General features: G+C 46.9%; 3 protein-coding genes across 14 annotated transcripts in view; 1 reads left to right on the top strand and 2 right to left on the bottom strand.

Annotated features, from left to right (window-relative positions):
- Window positions 1-7,179, bottom strand: part of NTN1 (netrin 1) — a 203,448-nt gene extending 196,269 nt beyond the window's left edge. The window contains exon 1 of the mRNA XM_055406972.2: window positions 7,086-7,179. The gene's annotated coding sequence lies outside the window, so the exon portion shown is untranslated. The remainder of the gene's footprint in view (window positions 1-7,085) is intronic.
- Window positions 1,987-26,433, bottom strand: LOC148774696 (uncharacterized). Of its 8 annotated transcripts, XR_016035502.1 has the most exons (5): window positions 26,081-26,422; window positions 25,450-25,929; window positions 12,757-12,899; window positions 8,307-8,473; window positions 1,987-2,863 (listed from the first exon to the last, which is right to left on the bottom strand). XR_016035502.1 is itself a non-coding variant. In XM_088828896.1 (3 exons), exons 1-3 carry the CDS (start codon window positions 25,681-25,683, stop codon window positions 8,428-8,430), a joined length of 423 nt encoding a protein of 140 aa, XP_088685022.1. In that variant the 5' UTR covers window positions 25,684-26,422; the 3' UTR covers window positions 8,202-8,427. The 8 variants fall into 8 exon arrangements, 2 of the variants coding, with proteins under 2 accessions (XP_088685022.1, XP_088685023.1); XR_016035501.1 differs by having other exon boundaries at window positions 25,450-26,422; XR_016035504.1 differs by lacking the exons at window positions 1,987-2,863; window positions 8,307-8,473 and adding exons at window positions 20,960-23,851; window positions 24,408-24,998 and having other exon boundaries at window positions 8,515-12,899; window positions 25,450-26,433.
- Window positions 24,984-26,461, top strand: part of PIK3R5 (phosphoinositide-3-kinase regulatory subunit 5) — a 77,376-nt gene continuing 75,898 nt past the window's right edge. For 2 of the 5 annotated variants that reach the window (XM_088828894.1, XM_055406897.2), the window contains exon 1: window positions 25,699-25,837. Coding sequence is in view for 1 of the 5 variants with exons in the window: in XM_088828895.1 (XP_088685021.1) it covers window positions 25,726-25,837 (112 nt within the window). In the remaining 4 variants the exon portion in view is untranslated. Of the gene's footprint in view, window positions 25,115-25,698; window positions 25,838-26,461 lie in introns of those variants that run through there. The other 3 variants (XM_055406889.2, XM_088828895.1, XM_088828891.1) reach the window with 3 other exon arrangements.

Genomic DNA, 26,461 nt, shown 5'->3' with positions numbered 1-26,461 from the left:
GATGGGAAGATCATCCTAGATTATCTGGGTGGACCCTAAATGCCATCACGTGTCCTTATAAGAGGGAGGGAGGGGGAGATCCAACAAAATAGAAAAGGGAAGGCAAAGACAGAGGCAGAAATCAGAGTGATGTGGCCATAAGCCAAGGAATATTGGCAGCTACCAGAAGCTGAAAGAGACAAGGAACTGATTCTCCTTCAGAGCCTCTGTAGAAAGCACAGCCCTTGGTTTTAGTCCAGTGACACTGATTTCAAATTTCTGGCCTCCAGAATTGCGAGAAAATAAATTGCTGTTGTTTTAAGCCTCCAAATTTGTGGGAATTTGGTACAGTGGCCGTCAGAACTAATACACCACCAAATAGTAGAAATGCCAGGGTTCAGCAGGTCCTTTGCAAATCTTATGAGGCAAGCTTGGGGTAAATGAAAAGAACAAAAAGAGGGAGCATTAACACTCTGGCTTTGGGACATTTCCGAAGTCTTCCTTTGGGTCTTCTTCCCATGGGCTGTGTGGCCATGTCCCCCTATTCCTTACTTCCTGCAATGCTGAGTTCAGGGCCTCCCACATGAGCTTGCCAGGTGCTTGCCAGGTGCTTCCTCTTTCTGGAGGCCAGGGTCTCAGCATTCTTTATGATTCAGAACACAGTTCAGAAACAAGTTAATAGTCTCCTGGGCCTTTGAGAGAAGAGTCACCATGATATCCAGGGATTTCAGTTTGCACGGAGGCCAGAATACTTCACTTAGAAGTGTTTATGAGGTCAGGCATCTTCTGTTCTTCCAGGGTCACAGAGAATCACAGATCAGGACCCTAGGGGAATAGGTGACTGGGGGACAGTGACAGGCTGAGAAGTGACTGCTGATGGGAGTATCCATTTCAGCCACCTCCCAGGGATCAGGGCAGGTCTTGCAACCACCCAGCTTTCCAAGGGTATTACTGTCTGAGAGTCCAGAGGAGCTAGGAAAGTATAGGAGCAGCCCTTAGTGAGCATCCATTGAGTCAGGGCTCCCCTCTAACAATGAGGAGACTGAAGCAGGGAAGCTGAGTGAATTGACCAGAAGCTGATGTTCTGAGAGATGGCTTCAGAATGACTCCTTGGAATGGCTGTGGGTCACCCATCAACCACACCTAGGGAATACCTGCTATATTCAATTCTGCTAAATTAGGTGGAGAAAAAAATCATGATTCTGGAGGGGCAAATGATTACATAAAAAGTTTCTATGCTTCAAGAAGTAAGCTTCAGTTAACTGCAAAAATCAATTATGTGGAACACCTTATGTTCCCCAAACGTCAGTAAAATGAGGTATTACGGGTCTACACGTCACACGGCGGGGAGACTTAGGGGACCAATTCCAAGAGGTGGTGCGAGATGAAAACAGCCATGGACCATTGATTCCAAATAGATTGAGTAAGTGCGTGGATAATAAGGTATTAAGGGAAAGCAGGAGTGGGGGGAGGGGGACCTCTCCCTCACTGATGCTACCATCAGACAGGGGGTACCACTGTGCTAGCCCCCAGAATGATGCCAGAAACTAGTCACAAGGCTGGATGGACGTGATCTAGCCTAGGGAGCTACCTCCTTGTCTCTGGCTGAGCACCCTGCTTGTGGGGCCTCCCAGGGGTCCCAGGTCCCCGGGACTGGAGGGACCTGGGACGCCTGGGTTTGCCAGGAGCTGCCTGGGTGGGCAGCAGGATAGTACAGGCCTGGATCATGCTCCAGGCATACACACTTCCTGATCTTCACACCTCTGCGACCGTGGGTACCGAGGACTGAATGACTGTGTCCCTCCCCCAGATTCATTTGAAGAGCCAATCCCCAACATAGTAGTACTTGGAGCTGGGGCCTTTGTGAATAACACAACACTAGATCTTGAAGGTGGAGCCCTCGTGATAGGATTAATGCCCTTATAAAGAAGACATGAAACTAATAGAATGTGACATATCCATTATATCTAAATTTTTTTAATTAAATTTTTTAAAAGACACATAAGAAACAAGACCTTTCTCTCTACATATGAGGACATAGCCGTCTGCAAACCAGGAAGAGAGCCCTCACCAGTTACCGAATCAGCCAGCACCTTTATCTTGGACTTCCCAGCCTCCAGACCATGAGAAATGAACATCTGTTGCCCCAGTCGCCCAGCCTATGGTGTTCTGTTAGAGCGGCCTGGACTGACAGTGGGCAAGTCATTTCACCTCTCTGAGCATCAAGTTCCTCTTCTGAAAAATGTGGATGGTATTATCATTTGTCCCCTTCCTTTCTTCCTTCCTCCCTCCCTTCCTTCCATAGATATCAGGAGTACAGAGCAAAAAAAGGCATGTACAAAAAAGACCCTGAGATGTCCAAAGTCTGAAGCCCTAAAGAAATATAATTTTAATAACGTCATGTGAAACCAACTAACCCAGTGCCTCTACCATCACCATGGTTACCACAAGGATGCTACCCCTCTTGAGATGATGACAAACTGCCCCCAGGCAACAGAAACTCATATACAGGACAGTGCTCCTAGCACTGCGGAAAGACTGGACTTTGGTGTTAATGATGTCAATAATCCTTTCCTAATTACCAATTAATAGTCATGATAAGTCAATAAGCATGAATAATAAGTATCAATCAAAAGTATCTGATTCAGCTTGAGGTCAAGGTAGATCTGTCAAGAGTGGAGCCTCAGAGCAGCAACCACAGTCGTAAACACAACCTTAATCACAGCCACAGCCGGAAATCACAATCACAACCGCAGTCGTAATCCCGACCGTCACGGCAGCTCACACTTGCAGAATGCTGCACTCACTGCCAGGCCTGGTCTGGGAATGGGTCTGCTGGATTTCAGCCAGGAAGCTTGTTGAGGCAAGGGCAGTGGTGGAGAGGCTGGAAGGGAATTTGTGAGAAGTTTATCTTCTTGGAGAAGAGAGGCAGGGGGAGGATAAGGCAGACCGTAAGCCCCATGACTGGGGCCAGCATCATTCTTGCTCACTAGTATCTGCCCAACACCTAGCACACAGCTTGGCACATACTAGGCACTCAAAAAACGTTTACTAGGGACTTCCCTGGAGGTCCAGTGGGTAAGACACCATGCTTCCACTGCAAGGGGCACAGGTTCGATCCCTGGTTGGGGAACTAAGATCCCACATGCCATGTGGGATGACATGGCCAAAAAATAGAAAAAACAACAACAAAAGCAAACAAAATTTTAAAAAAATGTTTGCTAAATGAACAGCAAGGGGCCTGGCCAGGATGTCCCTAGGGAAGAAGCAGAGGTTTCTTGGTGTCCAGGAGCACATCTGGGCTTGAGGTTAGTGAATCAAATTCTGCTTCCCTGGGTCTTTGATTCCCAGTAACTCTTCACGTACTTGACGACCATTCATGCTGCAGGTCACATTGGCCTTGATTGGAGAACTGGATAATCCTGGCATCGTCAACACCTCCTAACCTATGACACAGGCATGCATGTACGCACACATGCCTCCAGGCTGCAGAGTGGGAGCCAGCCCTTTGCAGAAGGAGCCAAGGACCCTCCCTGGGCTGGGTGCCCTCACCCCAGATCCAAAGGGCTCAGGAGGCGGCTGCCTTCTGCCTGGGCCCCCTCCACTAGGATCTGATTTTCTCATCATCTGGATAGTCTCAGCAACTTGCAGCAAAGGGATGAACCAGCCTGACCTTTCTGGAGGTTTGTTTAAAGCAGAACAATGTTTGTCTTGTCCAAACACTATGAATTACTCCAGAGAATCCTGCCCAGTTTTACAATCCGCAGCTACAAACGGCTTACATAAATAGGGACTCGTCCCCTCCCCGTTCCCCCTCTGTTCCTAACAGCTTCTCCCCAATCCCAACTTCCCTCTATTCTTCCAGGCCTCCCTCTGTACCCCCTCACCCTCCTCTCTTCTGAGCCCCAGCCTGGTGAAGGGCAGGTGTCCGTGGTTCCAGGCAACAGCTCGCACCTGGGTTATTGCTGGCACAGATCCCACCAGTGGGCTGCTCTCCCCAGCATGGGCCAGGTTTGCCTGGCTTGCAGGGAGGAGAGGTGGGGGTGCCTTCCGGGCACATTTGTACTGTCTGTGTGGGGCCTGCAGTGCACAGAGTTAGGTTCAGCTGGGAAAGTGTGTTGGGAAGAGGAGGCCCCTAGGTTTGGGGGCAAAACATCCAGTCACCCTGCAACCCACTTGGACCTTTCCTTGTCTGACAGGATGGTCAGCACCCCCACAGCTGCTGCTTCATAGGCTGCACATTCAGGGGATCTGAGGTTTCTTATTAGAAGTGCACCCCACCCACTGAGGGCCTCCAATAGTGGTGGGTGACAGTAAATGTCATTCTGTCTATCAAATACGGGCCACAAAAAGCAAGCAGGGCCCATGGTCCCACTAGGGAAGGGACTGCTGGGGAAAGAGCTCAGTTTGGACTGGGCTTCCCTAAGTATAGTTTCAGTCCCACATGCATTGAAAGGCTTTGGGGAGCTTGTTTAAAATGTGGATTTCTGGGGACTTCCCTGGTGGTACAGTGACTAAAACGCTGCCTTCCCAAAGCAGGGGACCAGGGTTTGATCCCTGGGCCGGAAACTAGACCCCACATGCCATAACTAAGAGTTTGCATGTTGCAACTAAAGATCCTTCGAGCCACAACTGGAAAAAAAAAAAGTAGATTTCTGGGCCCTTCCCCCGGCCTAGAGAAGCCTGGAGGGTTGAGGGGAGGAGATGATGTTCAAGTCTGAGAGTCACCTCCTTGCATGAAATCCTCTCCAGGCAAGTTCCCAGATTAACTAGCTGGATGATACCCGCCAGCCAACCACTTTGAGTCTCAGCTTCGCCATCTGTACAAAGCCCAGAGAATCTTTGAAAGGCCCCTTCCAGCTCTTAGAATGTGGTTTCAAGGAAAGCTGGCAACCAGAATCCAGAAGCAGCAAGGCTGGATGGAAGCAGCTGGAGAAAAAAATCAAGGGAGTCCTTAAGCTCCGAGGAGAGGTGCTGGTGAAGACTTGGGGAGGTGCCGGGGAGGGTGCTGCTGGTGGGGGTGTGAGGCCTTCCACCGAGGGCCCCACACTTGGAGCCAAGTGTGACCTCATTTCATCCTTGTTTTGCAGGCAAGGAAACTGAGACTCAGAAGGGAGGAGGGACTTCTGCTCGGAAGTTGGTGAGTGGCGGGGATTCCATCAGGACACACCCTGGAACACCCATCTGGCCATTCCAGAAACGCCCCTTCCAGCCGGCTACTTCCCTTGTTCCACCCTCTCCGCGGAGCACGGGTGTGTGTGTGTGTTTTAATCGCTCAATTATGTCAGACTCTGTGACCCCATTGACTGTAGCCCACCAGGCTCCTCTGTCCAGGGAATTCTCCAGGCAAGAATAGGGGAGTGGACTGCCATTTCCTTCTCCAGGGTATCTCCCCCACCCAGAGATCCAACCCGGGTCTCCTGCATTATAGGCAGATTCTTTACCGTCTGAGCCACCAGGGAAGTCTATTGCACCTTAGGGACAGAGCTCCTTCTCTTCCCCCAGTGGGAGGGTGCCACTGGGCGGGAGGGCCCTGGGCCAAATCTGTCCCACGAAGTGGATGCGCGGTGAGCCTCCACGGGAGGAAAATCAACTGCCTGGAGCTTCACCCTGGAGAGAGCCAAGGCGGTCTTACCCACCCCCAAGCTCCGCAGCCGGGATGGGGGCGCCCTCAGGGCGAGGGCTGCGGGTGCAGCGCTCCATCCTCCTTCGCCCGAGGACAGGGAGCGCTGCCAAGGAGAGGCCCCAGCTCTCAGAGCACGCAAACCGTTCATGCCCAGCACTCGGGGCGGCCCGAGGTCAGACGATAAAGCCGCCGCTACCCTCTCCGCTGATGCTCCGAGGTACACCCTGAGCTGGCAGGAGTGGCGAGCCGGGGGCCGCGAAGGGCACGCTGTCACCTCCCCAGCCCCTCTGCTGGCAAAGACCTGGTGTCACGGGAACTCGGGATCGAACGTCTGGTGCGGGTCGGGACAGTATCAGCGCGTCCTGCCTCTACGGTCTCTGAGTGTGCACTGGGATCGCATTTCCACTTTGGAGATCCAGAAGCTTACCGTGCGACCCCGGGCAGCCGCGCGCGGCTCTGGGCCGCGCGCGATGCACTCCCCAGCCCAGCTCCAAAGTCCGCGCCTCGGATTAGCTGCGCCTCCCTTCCAGTTCAGCATTTGATTTTCTAATCAAGCTCTTTGTCCCCTGCGGCCTGAACCCGAGCCCCCTGCTTCCCCGTTTCCCCTCGGGCCCCGCCTGGGTCTCGCTCTCGCCCGACTTTCCCGTCGAAGCCAGTCGAGTGAGTGATTCGGGAGCCGAGGCCGAGGCCGGCGGGTCCGCGGCGCGGGCCGGGCTGTATGGAAATGGCCCGAGGAGCCGGCGGGCGCGGCGGCGATTTATTCTGGGAGTGACAGCCCCTTTGAGCGCTCAGCGAATGGCATTTTCTGTCTGTGAAAGCCTTTCTTCCCACCTCTGTTCAGATTAGCCCGGGGGATGAATGCGCCCATTATCCAGCCCGCTGACCATTCTGAAACGCCAAATTAATTACTAAGCACTGAATCAGGCGCCGGGGCCGGGGCACCGGGAGGTGTGAAAATAGCGAACGACTGGAGCTGGGGAAGGCGAGGGGCGCAGCGCCGAGAGGCCGGGCGGGGTGGCTCGGGGCGCGGGCGCGGGCGCGGCTGGTCTGGGGGCGGGCTTGGCCGGCCGCCGAGCGCGACCTGCCGGCGTGACCGGGCGCGACCGCAGGGCGAGCGGGCTGCCGGGCCCCCGGGCGGGCGGCAAGGCGCGGAGCCGGGTGGCGGCTCCCGCGGGTTGGGCTAGCCGGGGGCGCGGCCGGAGCGCGCCAAGTGCGCGGGGCGCGGGACCCAGGCTGGAGCGTGCGCGGGGCGCCGGTGCCTCCCGGGCATCACCGCCCGGGACAGCTGCCCCCAGACGGCCCCGGACCGCGGGCGCCCAGCCGCCCCCTCCCGGGCGCTCGCCGCTCCAGCTGCCCTCCGAGGCCTTCAAACTTGCGCGCCGCCCGGCCACCACGGCCCCGGGCTCGAGCTCCCCGAGAGCGGGGCCGCCCGGAGGCCGCCTCCCCGGGCCCGGATTCCGGCTCGGCGGACCGCACTTACCTCCCGAGGCGCCGGGCGGGAGAGGGAGGCGAGCTCTCGGCGGCTCCCGCTGGAGTGCGCTGGGCGCGGGGAGCGCGCGCCTTTAAGACTCTTCCCCGAGACTCCGCCAGGTGGTGTCAGGCCGGCCGGGCCCTCTCGGCTCGGCATCCCCGCGGCCACCCTGCTCCCCAGCCCGCCCCGGGCGGAACCCGGCCGCTCGCTCCCCCCTCGGCGCCCCGCCGAGCCCGCGCCGGCGGAGTGGAGCCCGAAGCGCGGGGGGACAGGATGCGCGGCGATTTGGGGACACACGGATGCTCAAGAGGAAGGCATCCATCCTGCCCACTCTAGCTTTGGCGGATGGAGGAATTTCTCTTTGGCCGGACGCTGGGGGCGGGGGAAGAAGAGGCGAGAAGAGGACCGAGAAGTCTAGTCCGAGGACGTGGGGTTCGTCCTCCCTGTCATCACCCCTGGACGCGCCTGAAGTCCGCGCGGAACTGGTCCTCTCGTCCTTGATCCAAGATGGCGAGTGACACGCCTCCCCCAGTCGCCGCTGACACGACCGAGGCGTTAGGGAGCCGTCGCCACTTAAAACTGGGGCTATAGGAGATTCACACTTCGGAAACAAAAGTTTTAGAGGACCCGTGGGAAGGTTGAAGGAACGCCACCTTGGGCAGGCGAGAAGCCAGGGTCGGCCTGGGATGCGCAAAGAGCACCCCTGTCTCCCCATGCCCCCTAGGAGCCCAGGGGGGTGAGTTCACCAGCCCCCGGCACCGGGGGACCCTCCGCAGAGCTCGCCGCCGGCTGAAGGGCACACGTTTGCAGGCATAAACTGTGATTCTAGCTTCAGGCCATTATTAAAATTTTATGTGTCTTCTCTTTCAAAAGTAATTTTTTTACATTTGTTGAGATTTCAAACTACACTAATAGTTAACTCAGTTTTTCCTGTCTTCGTCGTTCACTGCTATTTCTTTTATATAAACGTCTTCCTCATCCCTGAGTTCCTTATTTTGAGTAATCTCTCACACAACTGAAACTTACTTTTGAGTAACCCTGGGGGCGGGCGGGCGGGAAGGGCATGGACTTTTTGAGTCTTGTATGTCAACAGATGTCTGTTAACTTCAACAGACACTAGTCGGATATAGGATCCTATGGGATATAGGCTCCATACTTTATTTACACTTAGCACACTGCAAGACAGGGATGTCTTAGCATAAAGCAGGGAGGCAGGTGGAAAGTACTTACTCTGATCTGTGACCCATGATCTGGGGGAATCCAGGAAGTGACTCTTTGTGACTGTTATTGATTCATCCATCTTCTGAGTTTTATAGTCACAGAAATTTCTCCCAGGTTCTAGAGAATAACATCATTCGAAGTCTTTCATCTTTCGGGGACCATCCGGCTTCAGTGTACTTTGTTAAAAGAAAAAAATATATGGGTTCTGTTCCTGCCTCCTTTACTAATTGTCCCCCAGGACTAGTCCCATCTCTATCCACATTCAGTGCTTCTCCCATAAAAATGAGCAAATTGGGCTGCCTGACTGCTGTGGTCCTATCTAGCGTCAATGATCTGGGAGCCTAAAAAGCAATGACCCAGCCAAGGGAGAAACCACTTCACACCAACTAGGATGCTATAATAGAAAGGACAGATAAGTACAAGTATGGGTGAGGGTGTGGAGAAATTGGAACCCTCCTGCGTTCCTGGTGGGAATGGAAAAAAAAAAAAAAATGGTACAGCCAGTAGAAAAGACTGGCAGTTCCTCAAAAGGTTAAACATACAGTTTTCACAGGATCCAGCAATTCCACTTCTAGGTATATACTCTAGAGAAAGGAAAACATATGTCCACACAAAAACACCTGTACACAAATATTCATAGTAGCACTAATCACAGTAGCCTCAAAGTGGAAACCTCCCACATGGCCATCAATCAATGAATCAACAAATAAAATCTGGCATATCCAAATAACACAATATTATTCAGCTATAAAAAGAATGAAGTACTCATACACGCTAGGACATGGACGAATCTTGAAGACAGTATGTTAAGTGAAAGAAACGAGTCACCAAAGGTCATATATTGTATGGTTCCATTTAATATGAAATGTCTTTAGAATAGGCAAATCCACAAGAGGCAGAAAATAGATTTGTGGTTGCCTAGGGTTGGGGCTGGAAGTTGAGTGGGGAATGAGTGCTAACAGGAATGGGCTTTCTTTTAGGGGTGATCAAAACTGATTGTGGTATGTGTGTGCTCAGTCGCTCAGTCATGTCCGACTCTCTCTTTGCAGCCCCACGGACTGAAGCCTGCCAGGCTCCTGTGTTCATGGGATCCATCTCCCGCATTGGCAGGCAGATTTTTTACCACTGAGCCACCTGGGAAGCCAAAATATATAGAGAAATACTACATTCTGTGTGCGTGCTCATGCTCAGTCGACTCCATGAACTCTAGCCCTCTGGGCTTCTCTGTCTATGGAATTTTTCAGGCAAGAATACTGGAGTGAGTTGCCGTTTCCTACTCCAGGTGATCTTTCCAGTCCAGGGATCGAACCTGCATCTCTTTCGTCTCCTGCGTTGGCAGGCGGATTCTTTTACCACTGAGCCACCTGGGAATCCCTATTGGGTTACACAACTCTGAGTATACTAAATCATCATATTGTACACTTTAAGTGGAGGAATTGTGTGGTATGTGAATTGTGTCTCAATACAGATATTATATTAAAAAATATTTACCATGTCTATGTTCTCACGAAGCCACAGGATAACTGGAGGATTAACCAGTTCAGGACCCCATGACCTGCCCAAGGAATCAAGCGGCCTCCTCACACTTACACACAAAGGTTTCTATAAAGGCAAGACTTTTCTGGATCTTGTTGTTCAGTCTCTAGGTCACATCCGATTCTTTTCTGCATCTTACCATATCCTAATACTTAGGTGTTAACTTTTTATTCTTCTTTCTCTTTGCTGGAAATCCTCCAACTGGCTGCAGGTAGCCCTGCAGACTCAGTAATCTGATTCACAGAACAGGGTCTCCCAAGAGAGGAGCCACTTTCAAGACTATAGCACAGTTATTAAGAGTAGCAACCATGGAGCCAGACCTCCAGAGTTCAAATCCCAGACCTGTCTCTCACTAGCTACCTGACATGGTCCAGTCACTTACTTTCTCTTTTCCTCAATTTCCCCATGTGCAAAATGAGGATAACAGTGCCTGTTTCATAGAGATTATGTCAGGATTAAATGAGTTAATATACCTAAGATAGCATCTGGTGGACTATCCTAAGTGCTGCTCTGCTGTGCTGGGCAAGTTGCTCAGTTGTGTCAGACTCTGCGCCACCCCATGGACTGCAGCCCACCAGGCTCTTCTGTCCATGGGATTCTCCAGGCGAGAGTATTGGAGGGGGTTGCCATGCTCTCCTCCAGAGGATCTTCGTAAGTGTTCAGTTCAGTTCAGTCGCTCAGTCATGTCCGACTCTTTTGCAACCCCATGAATCACAGCATGCCAGGCCTCCCTGTCCATCACCAACTCCCGGAGTTCACTCAAACTCATGTCCATCGAGCTGGTAATGCCATCCAGCCATCTCATTCTCTGTCATCCCCTTCTCCTCCTGCCCCCAATCCTTCCCAGCATCAGAGTCTTTTCCAGTGAGTCAACTCTTCGCATGAGGTGGCCAAAGTATTGGAGTTTCAGCTTCAGCATCAGCCCTTCCAATGGACACCTAAGATTGATCTCCCTTAGAATGGACTGGTTGGATCTCCTTGCAGTACAAGGGACTCTCAAGAGTCTTCTGTTAGCTGATGGTATTCCTCAGAGATGCAGGTTAAAGCACAGGCCTGCTACTTTCCCATGTCCCACTAGGTGGCGCAATGGCACCACTTTGGGTAATGAAAATGGCCCCCGGGGTCCCTTGCCCAGTTAACTCTGGACTTTGATAAACCATTCTAATAGTGTTAACTTTGCATAAAGAGTGTCACAGTGGTTCCACCTGTGAACTATATGCAGTAATATCACCTACGGTGCGGCAAATTTCTCTCACCGGTGCCACTCACTGGGAAAAAAGTTCTCTCCGATCCGGAGAAACTAGTGTATATGTACAAAAACATGCATGGTCTAAGTAAAATGTTAGCTCCATTACCAGCTCAGGAGCAGCCACCCAACCAAAGTTGTGACGCCTTTGTGTATGTAACACACATAATTTCTCCCTGTATCAATATAATGTCCTGATAGTAATATTAGGAAGAAATCAAGAGTTATGCAAAGTAAAATAAATGTATTTCAATATGCAAATACTATGAACAGAATTACCAAGACGACCCCGGGAGCAAGGATCACTGGTAGGTGTCTGTACCTCTGATGGTTCAAACACCTTGAGTGATGTTGCCCTGGGCAACATGATTTTCCAAAGTGTTACCAGTTTTTGGTCAAGTTGCCTTCCTGGAAAACACTAGCATGTGTTAAGATTGTGAATCAAAACAAAACAAATGCTTTGTGTTCACAGACAAAATAAAATCAGGCTCCAGGCACAGAGGGTTTCTCATCATTATGACCATCCAGTGGGACATTTAAAAGTTGTGGAGGAAGCTGTGTTGTAGCATCCCCTATATGCAGTGCGGACGTCTGGCACCTCTGGTTTCTGACTACTAAATAGCAGTAGTGTCCCCCAACAGCGTGGCGGCCAAGACTACTTCACCACAGATTTTCAGCTGAACAATAGCATCTCCGCTGAGAGCCCCTGGTCCAGGGTCAAAATGGCTTTGGGCATTTCCAGCAAAGCTGGCACTCAATCCGCTTCAGACTCAACTTGTAAAAGGCATTGGCTTTTCTCTAGTCTACACAAATACGCTTGTCTGGGACCAGAGCCGGGACTCGAAGGGGGTTCCACAGAGAGGGAGGCTGTGGTTGCGTCTAACTGTCCCCTTTCTTTGTCCAGGAAGAGGAGGCCTGAGGAGGCAGGCTGCTCTTGCTGCCAATCTTGGGCACAACCCAGTGGTCTGTTTGAGACTTTTCCTAAAACCCAGCTGGGAAGTAAATCAGCACAGACATAATCCTGATTTTAGCCACAGGGGCCAGGGCCTCTGAGCAAACTCCTGGCTTATGAGAATTTCCTGCTGTACATTTGCTTGGCATGTCAATCTCAAAGCTATTCTTGCTCTGCTTTCTCAGGGATGGGGCCAGCAGGTCCAGGGCTCTTGGGGACAAGGTTTTGACATACTGGCATGTACAGACTTGCTCGCTGGCTCCATTAATTATGTCCACCTCCACCTGCTATGGGGCATTTTCCGGTCCTTGCATCTGGTCCCTCCTTTCTCTTGACAGTTATGGGACCAGTTCCCCACTCCCCGCCCCAACTTTCAGCTTGCTTGAGAAGCAGGTATGACATGACCCCCCCCCAACACATACACACATACCCCCACTGGTATTCCTGGAATTCAGCTGGTTTAGCAAAGCAAGACTGGATCTCTCCTGAGCAGGGCAGCTGCATCTTTCTGTACACATTCCATCACTGCTGCCAATTGATGTCTCTGGGCCAGCTGGTCATCTACGACCCAGGTTTTGACACCTCAAGAATTCCCTCCCAGACTCTCTGGTCTAAAAAAGGCAGCTGAAGGGCCCAAGAGCCTTCCTATCATCAGACAAAAGGGTCAGAAGCCTGCGACTCTGTGCATTTCTGTTCTTCCGACAACAGTCCAGATGGTTCCTCACCGAGGCATCCATGCACCTGCAGTTGTGGGCCTCCGCAGTGTATCCAGCAACCAGACATTCAGGGACTTCCTCTGGTATGCCAGGTGCTCTGGGCGCACTGGGGACCTGGCAGACACAGTTCCTGTTCTCCTAGGATGGACAGCCTATGGGAACAAGATAGTCACTCAGTAAACAATAATACAAACAGACATGTGATTGCAGCTAAGATGAGCAGTACAAGGAATACAGAACAAATAAGTATCTACAAAGGCTGTGGTGGAACAGGGGACTAGAGCATCACATTATGTTGAGGCAACATTATGTTAAAACCTGAGAAGACTGGTCTAGTGGTTAAGAATCCACCTGCCAGCGCAGAGGACTGGAGTTCGATCCCTGGTCCGGGATGATCCCACATGCCGCAGGGCAACTAAGCCAGTGCACCGCAATGACTGAGCCTGCGCACCCTAGAGGCCCTGCTCCTCAACGAGAGAAGCCACCGCCATGAGAGGCTCCTGCTCCTGCAACTAGAGAAAGCCTGTGGGCAGCAACGAAGACCCAGCGTGGCCAAAAGTAAATGAAAAAAATAAGAAAGAAACCTGAGGGATGAGAAGGTGTTAGCCAGGTGAAGACAGTGGGGAAGAGCCTTTCCAGTGGTGGGAACAGCTTGGAGTGGTCAGAAAATCATAACAACAGTCAACATTTATGGACCATTCACCACGTGCCCAGTCTGTTCTACTGTCAGCCCCATTTCACAAAGGAGGACACAGAGGCACAGAGAGGTTAAGTAATTATCCTAAAGTTCCCCCAGCTACAAAGTGGCAGAGCCAGCTTTTGGACTCAGGTCAACCTACACAGGGGACGGTATCCTTTTTTTTCTTTAAAATGTTCATTCATTTGGCTGAGTTAGGTCATAGTTTCAGCATGCAGAATCTTTCTTTAGTTGCAGCATGTGGGATCTATTTCCCTGACCAGGGATCAAACCTGGGCCCCCTGCATTGGGAGCACAGAGTCTTAGCCACTGGACCACCAAGGAAGTTCCCCTATGGGTTCTTTTAGGTCCTGCTGACCTGGAGTCAGGACTATCATTACAGCCAAGGACCTAGACCTGGGTAACCCTGAAGGGCCCCCACTGTGTTGGCGAAGCCCTCCAACTGCTGGTTGGCAGGTGGTTCATGGAAGGCTCCTTGTCACAGACAATTACACCAAGAATTATACCTCCACTGTCAACAGAGCGTGCCTGTGAGGGTTTGGAGGTGGGTGGGAAGCGAGCAGAAGATGGTCTGAAGCTGTGAGCTCTGAGGCTGGCCCATGAAAAGGGCAGGAGACAGTTGTGGGTAGTTTCCTCTGCCTCAGCTAGAGGCATAAAGGCCTCTTTCTAAAATACCAGCACCCCCTAGTGGGAGTAAATCTCCATTCACACGAGCCTTTTTAACAGGGACTTGCTGCATTTAGAAGGGAAGAACACACATCTCACTCACACCACCAACTGAAACGGAGCATTTCCTTCAATAATGGATGTATGTAATACACCACAGGGGTGCCAATGAACAGGACCTGTGATTTTATCACCAATACATTAACAGGCCTTTTAATATCACATTACAGTTGTTGCAGATAACCAGAAATATTTCCATTTATCACTACTTTGAAATTATGCCCCTTTTATCTCTGCCCCTGGAGCACGTTATTTAGCACATTAATAAAGAAGCACGTATGTTAGCAGATTTCCAATTTGTTTTTATTTGTATTAAAGCTGTAATACAATGTAATTATTTTCTTTTGAGTCTTATGTTTTGTATTTTATGCACTGAAAGCACTATCCTGAAATGGGGTCCATAGGCTTCACTGGGCTGCAAAAGGGGTCCACTTTTTTTTTTTGAAGATCATATTCCATTATAGGTTATTACAACATATTGGTTACAATTCCCTGTGCCTTGTAAGCTTATCTATACCTGATCCTTTTTGTGAATCCAGGTGTTTTTATTCCAAATTTATTGCTCTTAGCAACATCCCATAACTCATTAACTACTCTTTTAAAAGCAGCATTATTGAGATAAAGTTCACATGCTAGACAACTCGCCTATGTAAAGTATACAGTTATATGGTTTTCTGTATGTTCAGAGTGGAGCAACCATGACTAAAATAGACATTTTCATCACTCCCATCAGCAATCACTCCCCATTTTCCCTTCCCCTTTTCCTTCTCAGCATCCAATCAAATAATTACACATCTCACCCTTAAGTAACCCACCAATTTACTATTTTCTGTCTCTGTGAATTTGCCTGTTCTGACGCTTTTTCATATAAATAGGATTACACAATACAGGGTCCTCTGTAAATGGTTTCTTTCACTTAGAATAAAGTTTTCAAGGTTCATCTATGTTGTCATTTGTGCCTGATTTCAAAGAGGATGCCAGGGACTTCCCTGTTGGTCCAGTGGCCAAGAAAGATGCGGCACTCTCAATGCAAGGGGTCCAGGTTCAATCCCTGGTCAGGGAACTACATCCCTGGTCAGGGAACATGCTGTAACCAAGACCTGGAACATCCAAATAACTAAATAAAGAGGATGCCTTCAATAATTTCTTATTAAAACTACTTGTGTATTATAGGTATTTGATAGAGATCCTACTTCAGGTTAAGGAAGTTCTATTCCTAGTTTTCTGAGAGGTGATTTATTTGTTCATAAATATGTGAATTTTACCAAATGCCTTCTCAGCATCCAATCAGATAATTGTACAGTGTTCCTCCTTTTACACTACTTATATGATGAAGGACACCACAGAATTTCTAGTGTCAAATTACCCTTACATTCCTGGGATAAACCCAAGTGGTCGTAATACTTATTTTCACCCTCTTAATACTTCTGCATCTAGAGTCACAAACAAGATTGGCCTGTAGTTTTCCTTTTTTCTACTAACTTTATCAAGTTTGGATATCAGGGTCATGGTAGCCTCATAAAATGACTTGGGGACTTTTTTCATCTTTTTCAGTAATCTGAAACAGTACATGATTGGAATGAGCTGTTCCTTGGATGTTTGCTAGAATTCATCTGTAAAATGGCCTGAGTTTGGGATTGCCTTTGTGAAAAGATTTTAAATTACTGCTTCAATATTTTAATAAGTTTTGGAATCATAGGCATTCTATTTCTTCTTGAGTTAGTTTTATTGCTATTTTTTCTGGGAAAAAAAATTCCCATTTCACCTAAGTTTTAAAATGCATTCACATGAGGTTACTGAGCAATTGTACTATAATTTTCACAACCTTCACTGTATCTATAGCTGCATCTCTTTTTACATCCCTACTGTTATTTACTTGTGCTTTCTATTGGAGAAGGCAATGGCACCCCACTCCAGTACTCTTGCCTGGAGAATCCCAGGGACAGGGGAGCCTGGTGGGCTGCTGTCTATGGGGTCGCATGGAATTGGACAGGACTGAAACGACTTAGCAGCAGCAGAAGTGCTTTCTATTTCTCATCTATCTTGCCAGATATGTGTTTGCCTTTCCAAAGAACTGTCTTTCGGTTTATTTGGTTCTCTCTGATTTGTATTCAAATTTGGCTTTTATTTATAAAAGCCCTTTTGCGGGGCAGGGCGGGAACTTATTCTGTTATCCTTTGTCTAACTTCTTAGAAACTCAGCTAATTAATTTCAGCCTTTCTTGTTTTCAGATTAGCATTTAAGAGGCCATACATTTCCTTCTATTTGCCACTTTTACTGTATCTCACAAGTTTTGAAATGTAATATTATCAGTTCTAAATATTAAAAAAAACTTTCCATTGTGATTTTTTTTTTTTCTGACCAAGAGTCTATTCAGAAACATCAAGGTTTATGGTAATTTTAAACTGTCTGTTTGTTGACATCTAATTTAATGGCAGTGTGGTCTGGGAAAGTGGTCTGCATGACATCAGTTCTTTGAAATTTGTGAAGACTTGCTTTGTGGTCTTGAAAGTGATGACTCTGGTCATGGCTGCATGCGTGCTTGAGAAGAATGGGATTTTCAAATTATTGAGTGCAAGGTTCCGTGTTCATCAGATCCAGCTTGGTTTTGATCAAATGTGCTACAGTTATTATATTTTATCTTTTGAAGTAGTAATAACTCAGGGAGGCTTGTTAAAATCTCTCACAATGATGGTGCCTTTCTCAATTTCTTCATGTTCCCCAATTCATTACTGTTTTATACATATTTTGGATTTTTAAGATTAGTTTTGTACAGGTTTATATATTTTTTTACCTATTGGTAAATGAAACCTCCAGAATGTATCACTCTAATAATGCCTATTTTAATCAGAATTTAAGACAGCTAACCACCTTTATTTTAGTTACGATTTGCTCGTTTTTTTTTTTTTTTCATCCTTTTGCTTTCATTTGGTGTCTTAATACCTCAGATATTATTATAGGCTACAAATAACTGGATTTCATTTTCTCTAATCCAACAATCTCTATTAATAATCACATTATTTCACTTACATTCATTATGATTACTGGTATCTTTTGGCTTGTTTCTACCACTTAATCTTGGTTTCTATTTGTCTCACTTTTTCTGTTTTTCTCCCCTTTCTTGCTGTTTCTTGTTTTTTTGTAGTGTGTGTCAGTTTTATTTTTTATATGCATGTTCATCTGGGAGATTTCGCTTCATTGGTCTTTAGTCTGGCTTTGTATTTAAATTGTTTGATGTTAGATTTTATCCAGTATTTCTGCATTATTAAAAAAGGGAGGAACCATTTCCTTTATCAGTACTGTCTGCCATCTGTATGTATGCACACACACACACTTTCTCTCTCTCTCATATACAAAAATTTTCGTGAGGCCAATTCCCAGAAATGTAATCTCTAGCTCAAAGGGTTATACAATATTTTGAAACTACATTTTCAACTTTTAATAGTATTATATAAAAATATTTCATGATGTGAAACTGTCCTTGAAATATTATTTAATTGCTCACAATATTTTACTATTGTAAAATTAACCATATTTGAAAATGAATTCTGTTTTTAAACACTAGTTTTGCTTATAATTTATCACTGCTTATACTTATAAGCAAATTGATGACTAATATTCTTGGGCATATTAATTACTGAATTAATTCAGAATTACTGCATACTCTTTAGACTACATGTACTTTTGCAACCCCATGAACTATAGCCCACCAGGCTCCTCTGTCTATGGAATTTTCCAGGCAAGAATACTGGAGTAGGTAGCCATTCCCTTCTCCAAGGGATCTTCCCGACCCAGGGAATGAACTTGGATCTGCATTGCAGGCAGATACTTTACTGTCTGAAACACCAGGGAAGCCTATATGTTTCCATACACAATACCAAACATATACTTACAGTCAGAGTTTATGAGAATTTGGAGTCTCCAAATGTTTAAAAATTCTGGGTAATATAATTTCTCTTATCTTTGCCTGGCTGTCAGATGGACGTTTATATCTCACTGTTTAAATTTACATTTTTTCCTTATAAAGTTAAACATTTCTCACATGCTTATGGCTACTTGTATATCTTTGGTAAACTGTCTAATCTGCTAAGACCACTTTTATTTGGGATATGTATTTTTTTATGTAAAAAATGTATTTTACATTAAGGATGGCATGCTTAATACTCATTGCAAACATTATGCCTTAGCATACCATTTCCCTTCTCATTTAATGTTTATGTGATTTTTCATGGACAGAAGTTATTTTACTTTTCCATACACAAATGAGTCTTTTCCTTCATAATTTCTGATTTTGGCCTCACACTTTAAAAGGCCAGCTACAATTCCAATGTTATATACACATTTCCTTTTTTGCTTCTGCACTTCCTTTAACTTGTACATATGGATTAGTCAGAATTAAGGGTGGGATATAAGATTTGAGGTGGAAACCACACTTGTCTTTTTTCTCGTAATGGTTGTCCTAGCCTATTTGTTGGATGACCAAGCCTATCTTCTTTATCATATATTAAATTCCTTCAGATACTTGTGTTTGTTTCTGACTGATCAACTTAGCCCCATTGATCTTTTTATAAGCTGCAAGCAATTGGATTTCATTTTCTCCAATCCAACAGTCTCTATTAATAGTCTCACTGTTTTCACTTACATTCATTATGACTGTTGGTATCTTTTGGCTTGTCTCTACCATTTTAGCTTGATTTCTGTTTCTCTCGTTTTTTCTGCTTTTTCCTCTTTCTTGCTGTTTTTATTTTCTGTAGTGTGTGTTTTATTTATTTATTTATTTTGCATGTTTATCAGTCTGGGAGATTTCATTTTATTGGGTTTTAGTTTGGCTTTGTATTTAAATTGTTTGCTGTTATATTTTATCCAATATTTCTGCATTATTAAAAAGAAAGGGACTATTTCCTTTATCAGTACCATCTGCCATTTTTATCTGGAAGGCTATGTATGTATGTATGTATGTATACTTTCTCTTTCTCATATACTGGACAAGAATTTTTGTGAAAACCCTAATCAATATTTTGTGACAACCTATATGAGAAAAGAATCTGAAAAAGAATGAATATATGAATATGTATAACTGAATCACTTTGCTTTACACCTGAAACTAACATTATAAATCAACTATATCCAATATAATTCAAATTAAAAAAATAATTTTTATGAGACAAAGTCCCAGAAATGTAATGTTTTCACTCTGTGGTACTGGAACATTTTCATATGTCTGATGGAAACTTCTACCTCATGACTAAACTTTTTCATTTTAATGGCTAAACTTTTGAGGGAATTTCTTGGCTATTCTTGCACAATCATTTTTCATGATGAAATGTGAAGTCATTTTGTCAGTCTCCTTCTCCTCTTCCCACCAGAAGCTTTCTTTGGCTTTTGATTGAAACCACTCCAGTACTCTTGCCTGGAAAATCCCATGGACAGAGGAGCCTGGTGGGCTGCCATCTATGGGGTTGCACAGAGTTGGACACGACTGAAGCGACTTAGCAGCAGCAGCAGCAGCAGCATGTCACATTTACATACTCCACTGGTAAGAATGAATATTTTTTATAATACCATTTTTCAATCCCAGAAAATAAATGTTTTTCTATTAATCAAGGCTTCCTTTGTATCCCATAATAAAATTTATCATTTAAAAAAATAACAGCTTCTGTTCACTTGAAACTATCACAACATTGTTAATTGGCTACACCTCAATACAAAATGAAAAGTTTAAAGAAAACAGAGATGATCAAAAAAACAAAAAATAACCACTTTATTGAGACATGGTTCACATTCACCATTTTAAAGTGAATGGCTTTTAGTACAATCTCCATTGCAGTCAATTTTTTTAGAATTTAAAAAATATTTATTTATTTATTTAGGCTGTGCCAGGTCATAGTTGCAGCATGGGGGATTTAGTTCCCTGACCAGGGATTGAACCTCAGGCCCCCTGCATTCAAACTGTGGGGTCTTAGCCACTGGACCACCAGGGTACTCCCTGCAGTCAATTTTTAAACATTTTTTTTTCCACCACAACAAAGAAATCCCATGTCCATTAACATTCACTCCCCATTTTCCTCCAAAATCCCAGTGCTAAGCAACCACCAATTTGCTTTGTCTGTATGGATTTGCTTATTCTGAACATTTCACATAAAAGGAATTATACAGTATGAAGACTTTGTAACTGGTTTCTTCCACCTAGCATGACGTTTTCAAGGTTCATTCATCCTGTAACATGTCAGTCCCTCATTTCTCTTTATGGTCAAATAATATTACATGGTGTGAATATACAATATGTTATTTATCCATTCATCAGTTGATAAGATATTTGTGTTGTTTCTACCTTTTGGCTAATAAATAACGCTGCTATAGATATTTGTATGTAAGTTTTTGTGTGCACATGTGTTAATTCCTCTTTGGTATACACTCAGGAGTAGAATTGTTGGATCATATGGTAACTTGGACAGAGAAGCCTGACAGGCTACTGTCCATAGAGTGACAAAAGGTTGGACACAACTGAAGCAACTTAGCACACACAACACACGTGGTAACTATGTTTGCCTTGTGAGGAACTGACTGTTTCTCAAGCATCAGCACCATTTCACATTCCCATCAGCAGTGTATGTATGTATGCTGTCGTTCAGTCCCTCAGTCGTGTCCCACTCTTTGCAACCCCATGGGCTGCAGCACACCAGGCTTCCCTGTCCTTCACCATCTCCCAGAGTTTGCTCAAACTCCTGTCCATTGAGTCGGTGATGCCATCCACCCATCTCATTCTCTGTCGTCCCCTTCTCCTCTTACCTTCAATCTTTCCCAGCATCAGGGTCTTTTCCAGTGAGTCAGCTCTTCACATCAGGTGGCCAAAGTATTGGAGTTTCAGCTTCAGCATCAGTCCTTCTAATAAATATTCAGGATTGATTTCCTTTAGGATTGACTGGTTTGATCTCCTTGCTGTCCAAGGGACTCTCAAATGTCTTCTCTAACACCACAGTTCGAAAGCATCAATTCTTTGGCGCTCAGCCTTCTTTACGGCCCAACTCTCAGATCCATTCATGTATGTACAAGGTCTCCAAATTTTCCACATTCCTGCCAACACTTGTTATAACCTTTTTATTCAATGGGTGTGGTGTTTCCACTGTGGTCTTGTATTTCTCTGATAACTAACGATGTTGAGCATTTTTTTCATATGCTTGTTGGTCATTTATAGATCTTTTTGAAGAAATACCTGTTCATATCCTTTGCCCATTTTTCAATTGGCTTTTTCTTATTATTCATTTATAGTAATTCTTTATATAGTCTAGATTAAAGTCTTTATCATATATATGATTTGCAAAAATTTTCTCCCATTCTGTGGGTTGTCTTTTATTTCTTGATGGGGTCCTTGAAGCACAAAAGTTTTAAATTTTGATGATGTTCGTCTTATCTGTTTTTCCTTTGGTTGTTTGTCCTTTTGATGTTATATCTTAAAAAATACTGCCAGGTCCAAGGTCATGAAGATTTACACCTATATTTTCTCCTAAGAGTTTTATAGCTTTAACTCTTATATTTAAGTTTTTTATTCCTTTTTGAGTTAATATCCATATGTAATGGGAAGTAGGGATTCAGTTTCTTTCTCTTTTTTTTTTTTTGGATATGGTTATCTAATTGTCTTAGCATCATTTTTGAAAATAATTCTTTCCCCCTTTGAATTGTTTTGGCACCCTCATCAAAAAGAGTGCATGAATGTGTGCTCAGTTGCTAAGTCACATCTGCGACCTCATGGACTGTAGCCAGCCAGGTTCCTCTGTCTGTGGGATTTCCCAAGCAAGAATATTGGATTAGGTTGCCATTTCCTTCTCCAGGGGATCTTCCTAACAGAAGGATTGAAACCATGTCTCCTACATCGGTAGGTGGGTTTTTTACCACTGAGGGCCCAAGGAGGGTGTTGCCTCCCCATGGGGGAATTGAATCCTAGTCTCCCGTGTGACAGGCAGGGATACTCACCACTATATTAACAAGAATCAATTGATTGTAAATGTGAGAGTTTATTTCTGGGTTCTCAACTTTATCCTATTGATCTATAAATCTATCTCTAGCTCTGTGGCAAGTTTTGAAATCAGGGAGCTTGAATCCTCCAACTTTGTTCTTTTTCACGGTAGTTTTAGCTCTTCTGGGTCCCTTGAATTTCCTTTTCTTAGGCTTTTTTATTGCTAGGATGAATGAATTCTCTTTTCTATTTCGTCACTGCTCTGTATAGAAAACTATTGAAAGTCATATATTTATTTTTGTGTCCGGCTACTTTACTATGCTTGCACGTAAGTTCTAAATATTCCCCAATCCATTAGACAGGGGTTCTTAGCTAGACAATCATATCTTTTGCAAATAATAAGCTTGTCTCTTCCTTCCCAAATTCACATCTCATTTATTTTTCTTCTCATTGTTTTTCCTTGAATTTCACACTCTTCACAGTGTGACATCCTTGTTTTGCTCCTTGTTTTCATAGGATTGTCTTTGTTATCAAGGATTATATTATCCATTCCAGGTCATCACTGAGGTATCACATTGTCTGTTGCATTGAAATAAATACATTTATCATCTTGACAAAGTCTTTTTATTCCCAATCATTAAGAGTTTTCATCAGGGTTCATCTTATTAGGATAATTATGTGGTTTTTCTCCTGTGTCCTATTCATATGATGAACAATATTAATAAACTCTTAATATTCACACCCCTCCCCCAGCCCCTTCTGTAAACTATATCTCCTGAGTCAGTGGGAACAAATTAGCTCACATTAACAGGAATAACGGAGGTCTCATGGTGCAGCTCCCACCTGTATAATATAGAACAGATGTCACAAACTGAAAGTTGGCAGGTCACGTCTGGTTTGGCTTGCAGGGGAAGGGGGGCGGGTAAAATACTGTGTTGAGTTAGTTTCCAGAGTTTAAAAATCAGGATATTTCAGACTAAGAGCTCCAATTTTTGTTTTCTCTTTACAAATGATAAAATCTGACCACATGAGTCCTGCATGCTCACAGGGTGACAGTAAGCTAAAGTTGCCCCCTGGGTGAGGGGGACTACTGTAGAGGACTCCTCATTTACATCTTTTTCACACCCTATTGTCTCCATACCATATTGTTCCCAGACATCAAGGTCAAGGGTCAGCTGCCAGACTTTATATTTGTGTAGTTATTTTTCTTATAATGGAATTAGGTGAAAGTGTGTAATCATGTCCCTAACAAATGTGGAAAAACAAGAGACCAAGAGGGATATGAGCTTCGGGAGAAATGGAAGCACACATAATTCTCAGGGGAAGTGTAGAATATTCCTATAATGTTTAATACACAAACTGTGCCTGTTGAAAAAATACAATGTGAGATACCACCAGCTAAGAAACTAGTAAGAAGAATATGAAAAAGACGTGTAGGGGAAAGAAAACCTTACTGAACTGTAATAAAAAAGGGGGGGGGGTCTGATATGTCCATTGGGCTTGTTTCAGGAGGCACAGAGCATCCACAATGCTATCATGAAATGCTATACTCTATCTAGCAAACCAACACCATCTCGCCAGTTTTGTCCTTGAATCTGAGCTGTTTAGCTCTTGACCCTGCTCCAGTCCTGGGTGGCTGTAGTTCGAAGTCCTGGCCAATAGCTGTCAAGTGCTGATCAGATCTCCTGGTTGTTCTGCCCTCTTGGGATAGGGAGACACAGACAGAGCTGAGGGGGAAAGTGGGGATGGTTAACAGGCAAGCTGGATCCACTTCTTTTTTCAAATTATTTGGGTGCGCCCAGTCTTAGCTGTGGCATGGGAATTCTTAGTTGTAGCATGCAGGATATAGTTCCCTGACCAGGGATCCAACCCAAGCACCCTGTATTGGGAGTAAGGAGTCTTAACCACTGGACCACTACAGAAGTCCCCCTGATGTGGGATGGGACCAAGTGGGTTTCATGAGATGCCCAGCTCCCTAATAGTGAACCTAGTGGGGAATTCTGTTTCAGCTTTCCTCCACCTCCAGTTTCAGGGACACCAAGGACATGGAAAAAGTCAAGGACGCCATAACTTCTCCAGTAGCTTTCAAAGTGGTCTCAGGATCCACCATGTCAATCCTGCTCATGCTGTGTCATTCTTGCTACTCACTTCCCACTTCCAGAGCCCTTCCACCCCTTCCTCCCGACTTGGCCACCTCTGAGCTGCCTCCCTCTTCCCTCTTCTCTCCTTTTTTTTTTTGTGGTGGAAAAAGTAAGGACTGGGGAGACCAGAGTCCTTGTTTACCCTTCTCAAGATGAAAGACCTCCAGGATGTCTCTCACAGACTTTGTGGCTCTGGTTCCTTGTTTGTAAAATGATGGGGGGCGGAGGGAGGGCTCTGGATGGTCCATGCAAGAGTAGAAGTGCTCGATGGTTCTGAGCAACTTCCCATCTCTAACAGAGGCTGGGACCAGTTCTCTGTGCTCATCCACGAGTACTTTCTGTTTCTGTGTTTTTGGGGAAGTTGCTTTTTCTTGGTATTGAGTGAGTCAGGAGAAGAAAATCATTGGCAGTCCCATCTCTCAAAGCCTCAGGTAGGGCTGTGGCTTCTGACAACACTAACGGCTGATCTTGCGGCCGATTTCGAATGCCTCTAACAGATATTGTGACACAAGTCCCATTCAAGAGTGAAAATGGAAATTCCAGCCTCGCCTTTTGTGACCTCTGAAATAAACTGCTATTCTTTCGTCGCCAGAGCTGCTCGCACAACACAGCAGCCAACCTTCTTATTCCTAATTTGTAACGAGGAAACGGAGGCATGGGGAAGAGCAGTGATTTCCGGGATCCCTAAGAGTTCTTCCAGCTCCGGGTGAAAAAACACATCTGCCCGCGTGGCCTGTGGGGAGAACGGGCTGGGGAGGGCGCCAGAAGAGGGCCTGGACCCTGGAGACGACCCCTCCCCGCCTTCAGCAGCCGAGAAATGGCTGCAGTCACAGCCACTGGTGATGGAAGGTGAGGAAGTCAGACCAGAGGCTGGGGCAGCCGGGCCGAAAGTCTGGATGGGCTGGTATTTCTGGAAAGATTTCTGCCTAAGGATGAAGGGTGAGGGTCGCAGGGCCTGTGTGCACAGCAGGGGTGCAGGCATTTTAAAGGTTAAGAGCACCCGCAGAAAATAGAAGTAGGAGGAGGAAGTGGGGCGCTGGGGCGCAGTGCGAGAAGGAAGCAGCTCGTCGGAGCTTCCCCTTTTTCCTCCTTCCCCGAAGCCCCCACCCCAGGCCCCTCGCCCGCTCCGCCCACCCATCCCTCCCTGCCAAGCCGCGCTTCCGCTCCCTGGGGTCCAGCCTCACCTTACTCCTGGGGGCGACGTGGGGCCAGCCCCCGGCCAGGACCTGTTCCTTCCGAGGGCAGACGAGCTCAGAGCAGGACGGCTTCTCGTACGCGGCGGGCTCGGGACGGACTCCGGGGATGCTTGGGGTCAGGCTGGCGCCCGGCCGACGCCGCCCGGCCACCAGGTGGCGCGAGAGTCCGGCTGGGCGGCCTGCCCCGCCCCGCCCCGAGCAGGCCCCGCCCCGCCCCGGCATGGCCCCGCCCCCAGTCTGCTGTCGGAGCAGGAGCCCCGATCGATGCTGGGACTCGCCGCGCGGGTCCCCAGCTCCCGCGCGGTGGTCGCGACGGTACCCGGAGTCGCAGGGAGTCGCCTCTGGAGAGGGACTCGGCGCCCAGCGGGGACTGCAGGTGTGTGGCCGGGGCGCGGGGACGCGGAGTGCACGCGTAGAGGCTTGAGGCAGAGCCAGAACTGCCCGCGGACACTTAGAGAGCGGTGCACCCTGAGAGCAGAGGCTGCAGCCAGTGAGCTGGACAGATCCTGCCGGCTTCTGTCTCTGAGAATAGGGCCCACTGCCGGGGACACGACCCGCACACACGCGTGGCCAGTAATCTCACAGACAGAAGGGTACGCCGGCGACTGTCCATCCTTACCTAAGTAGCCGCTGCTGGAGGCGTCTGTGCGGCCCGACTGTGACTGCAGCCTCCTGCCGCCTCTTTCGAGGCTGCCCTGTGTCTTCAGGTCAAGGAGTCTGTTCTCCCGTCTGGGAGCGCTCTCTGTCTCTCTGGGAGCGCTCTCTCTCCCTCTGGGAGCCTTGGCATCAGGGGTCCTTAGCCACCAGGACCTCCAGCGAGCGTTGGCCCCCAACTGTGGCTGCTTTTCTCCAGAAGCGCACTCTTGGCTCTGTCAGCTTGTCCGTGTTTACACCCCTCGGTGTCCCTGCGTGACTCTGTGTGCGCGTGTGCATGGGTGTGCGCGTGCGCGCTGGCCCATCCCAGGCCTCGGGTAAATAAAGTTCTTTAGGTCAGTAGGAG

The sequence above is a fragment of the Moschus berezovskii genome, chromosome 20, assembly GCF_049115385.1.
Source record: "Moschus berezovskii isolate FMDL1 chromosome 20, NW_MosBer_1.0, whole genome shotgun sequence".
NCBI lineage: Eukaryota > Metazoa > Chordata > Mammalia > Artiodactyla > Moschidae > Moschus > Moschus berezovskii.
The sequence above is the reverse complement of the archived record's forward strand: the minus strand, read 5'-3'. Positions and strand labels throughout refer to the sequence as shown.

Bases quoted from the DNA above. Each gene is read 5' to 3' on its own strand.
- LOC148774696 (XM_088828896.1), bottom strand. From the start codon at position 25,683: ATGCCGGGGCGGGGCGGGGCCTGCTCGGGGCGGGGCGGGGCAGGCCGC. The intron at 12,900-25,449 runs GTGAGGCTGGAC...TTGTTCCCATAG, and splicing joins ACGTCGCCCCCAGGAGTAAG to GCTGTCCATCCTAGGAGAAC. The intron at 8,474-12,756 runs GTGAGGAACCAT...CTTTTAACAAAG, and splicing joins GCAGGTGCATGGATGCCTCG to TACACTGAAGCCGGATGGTC.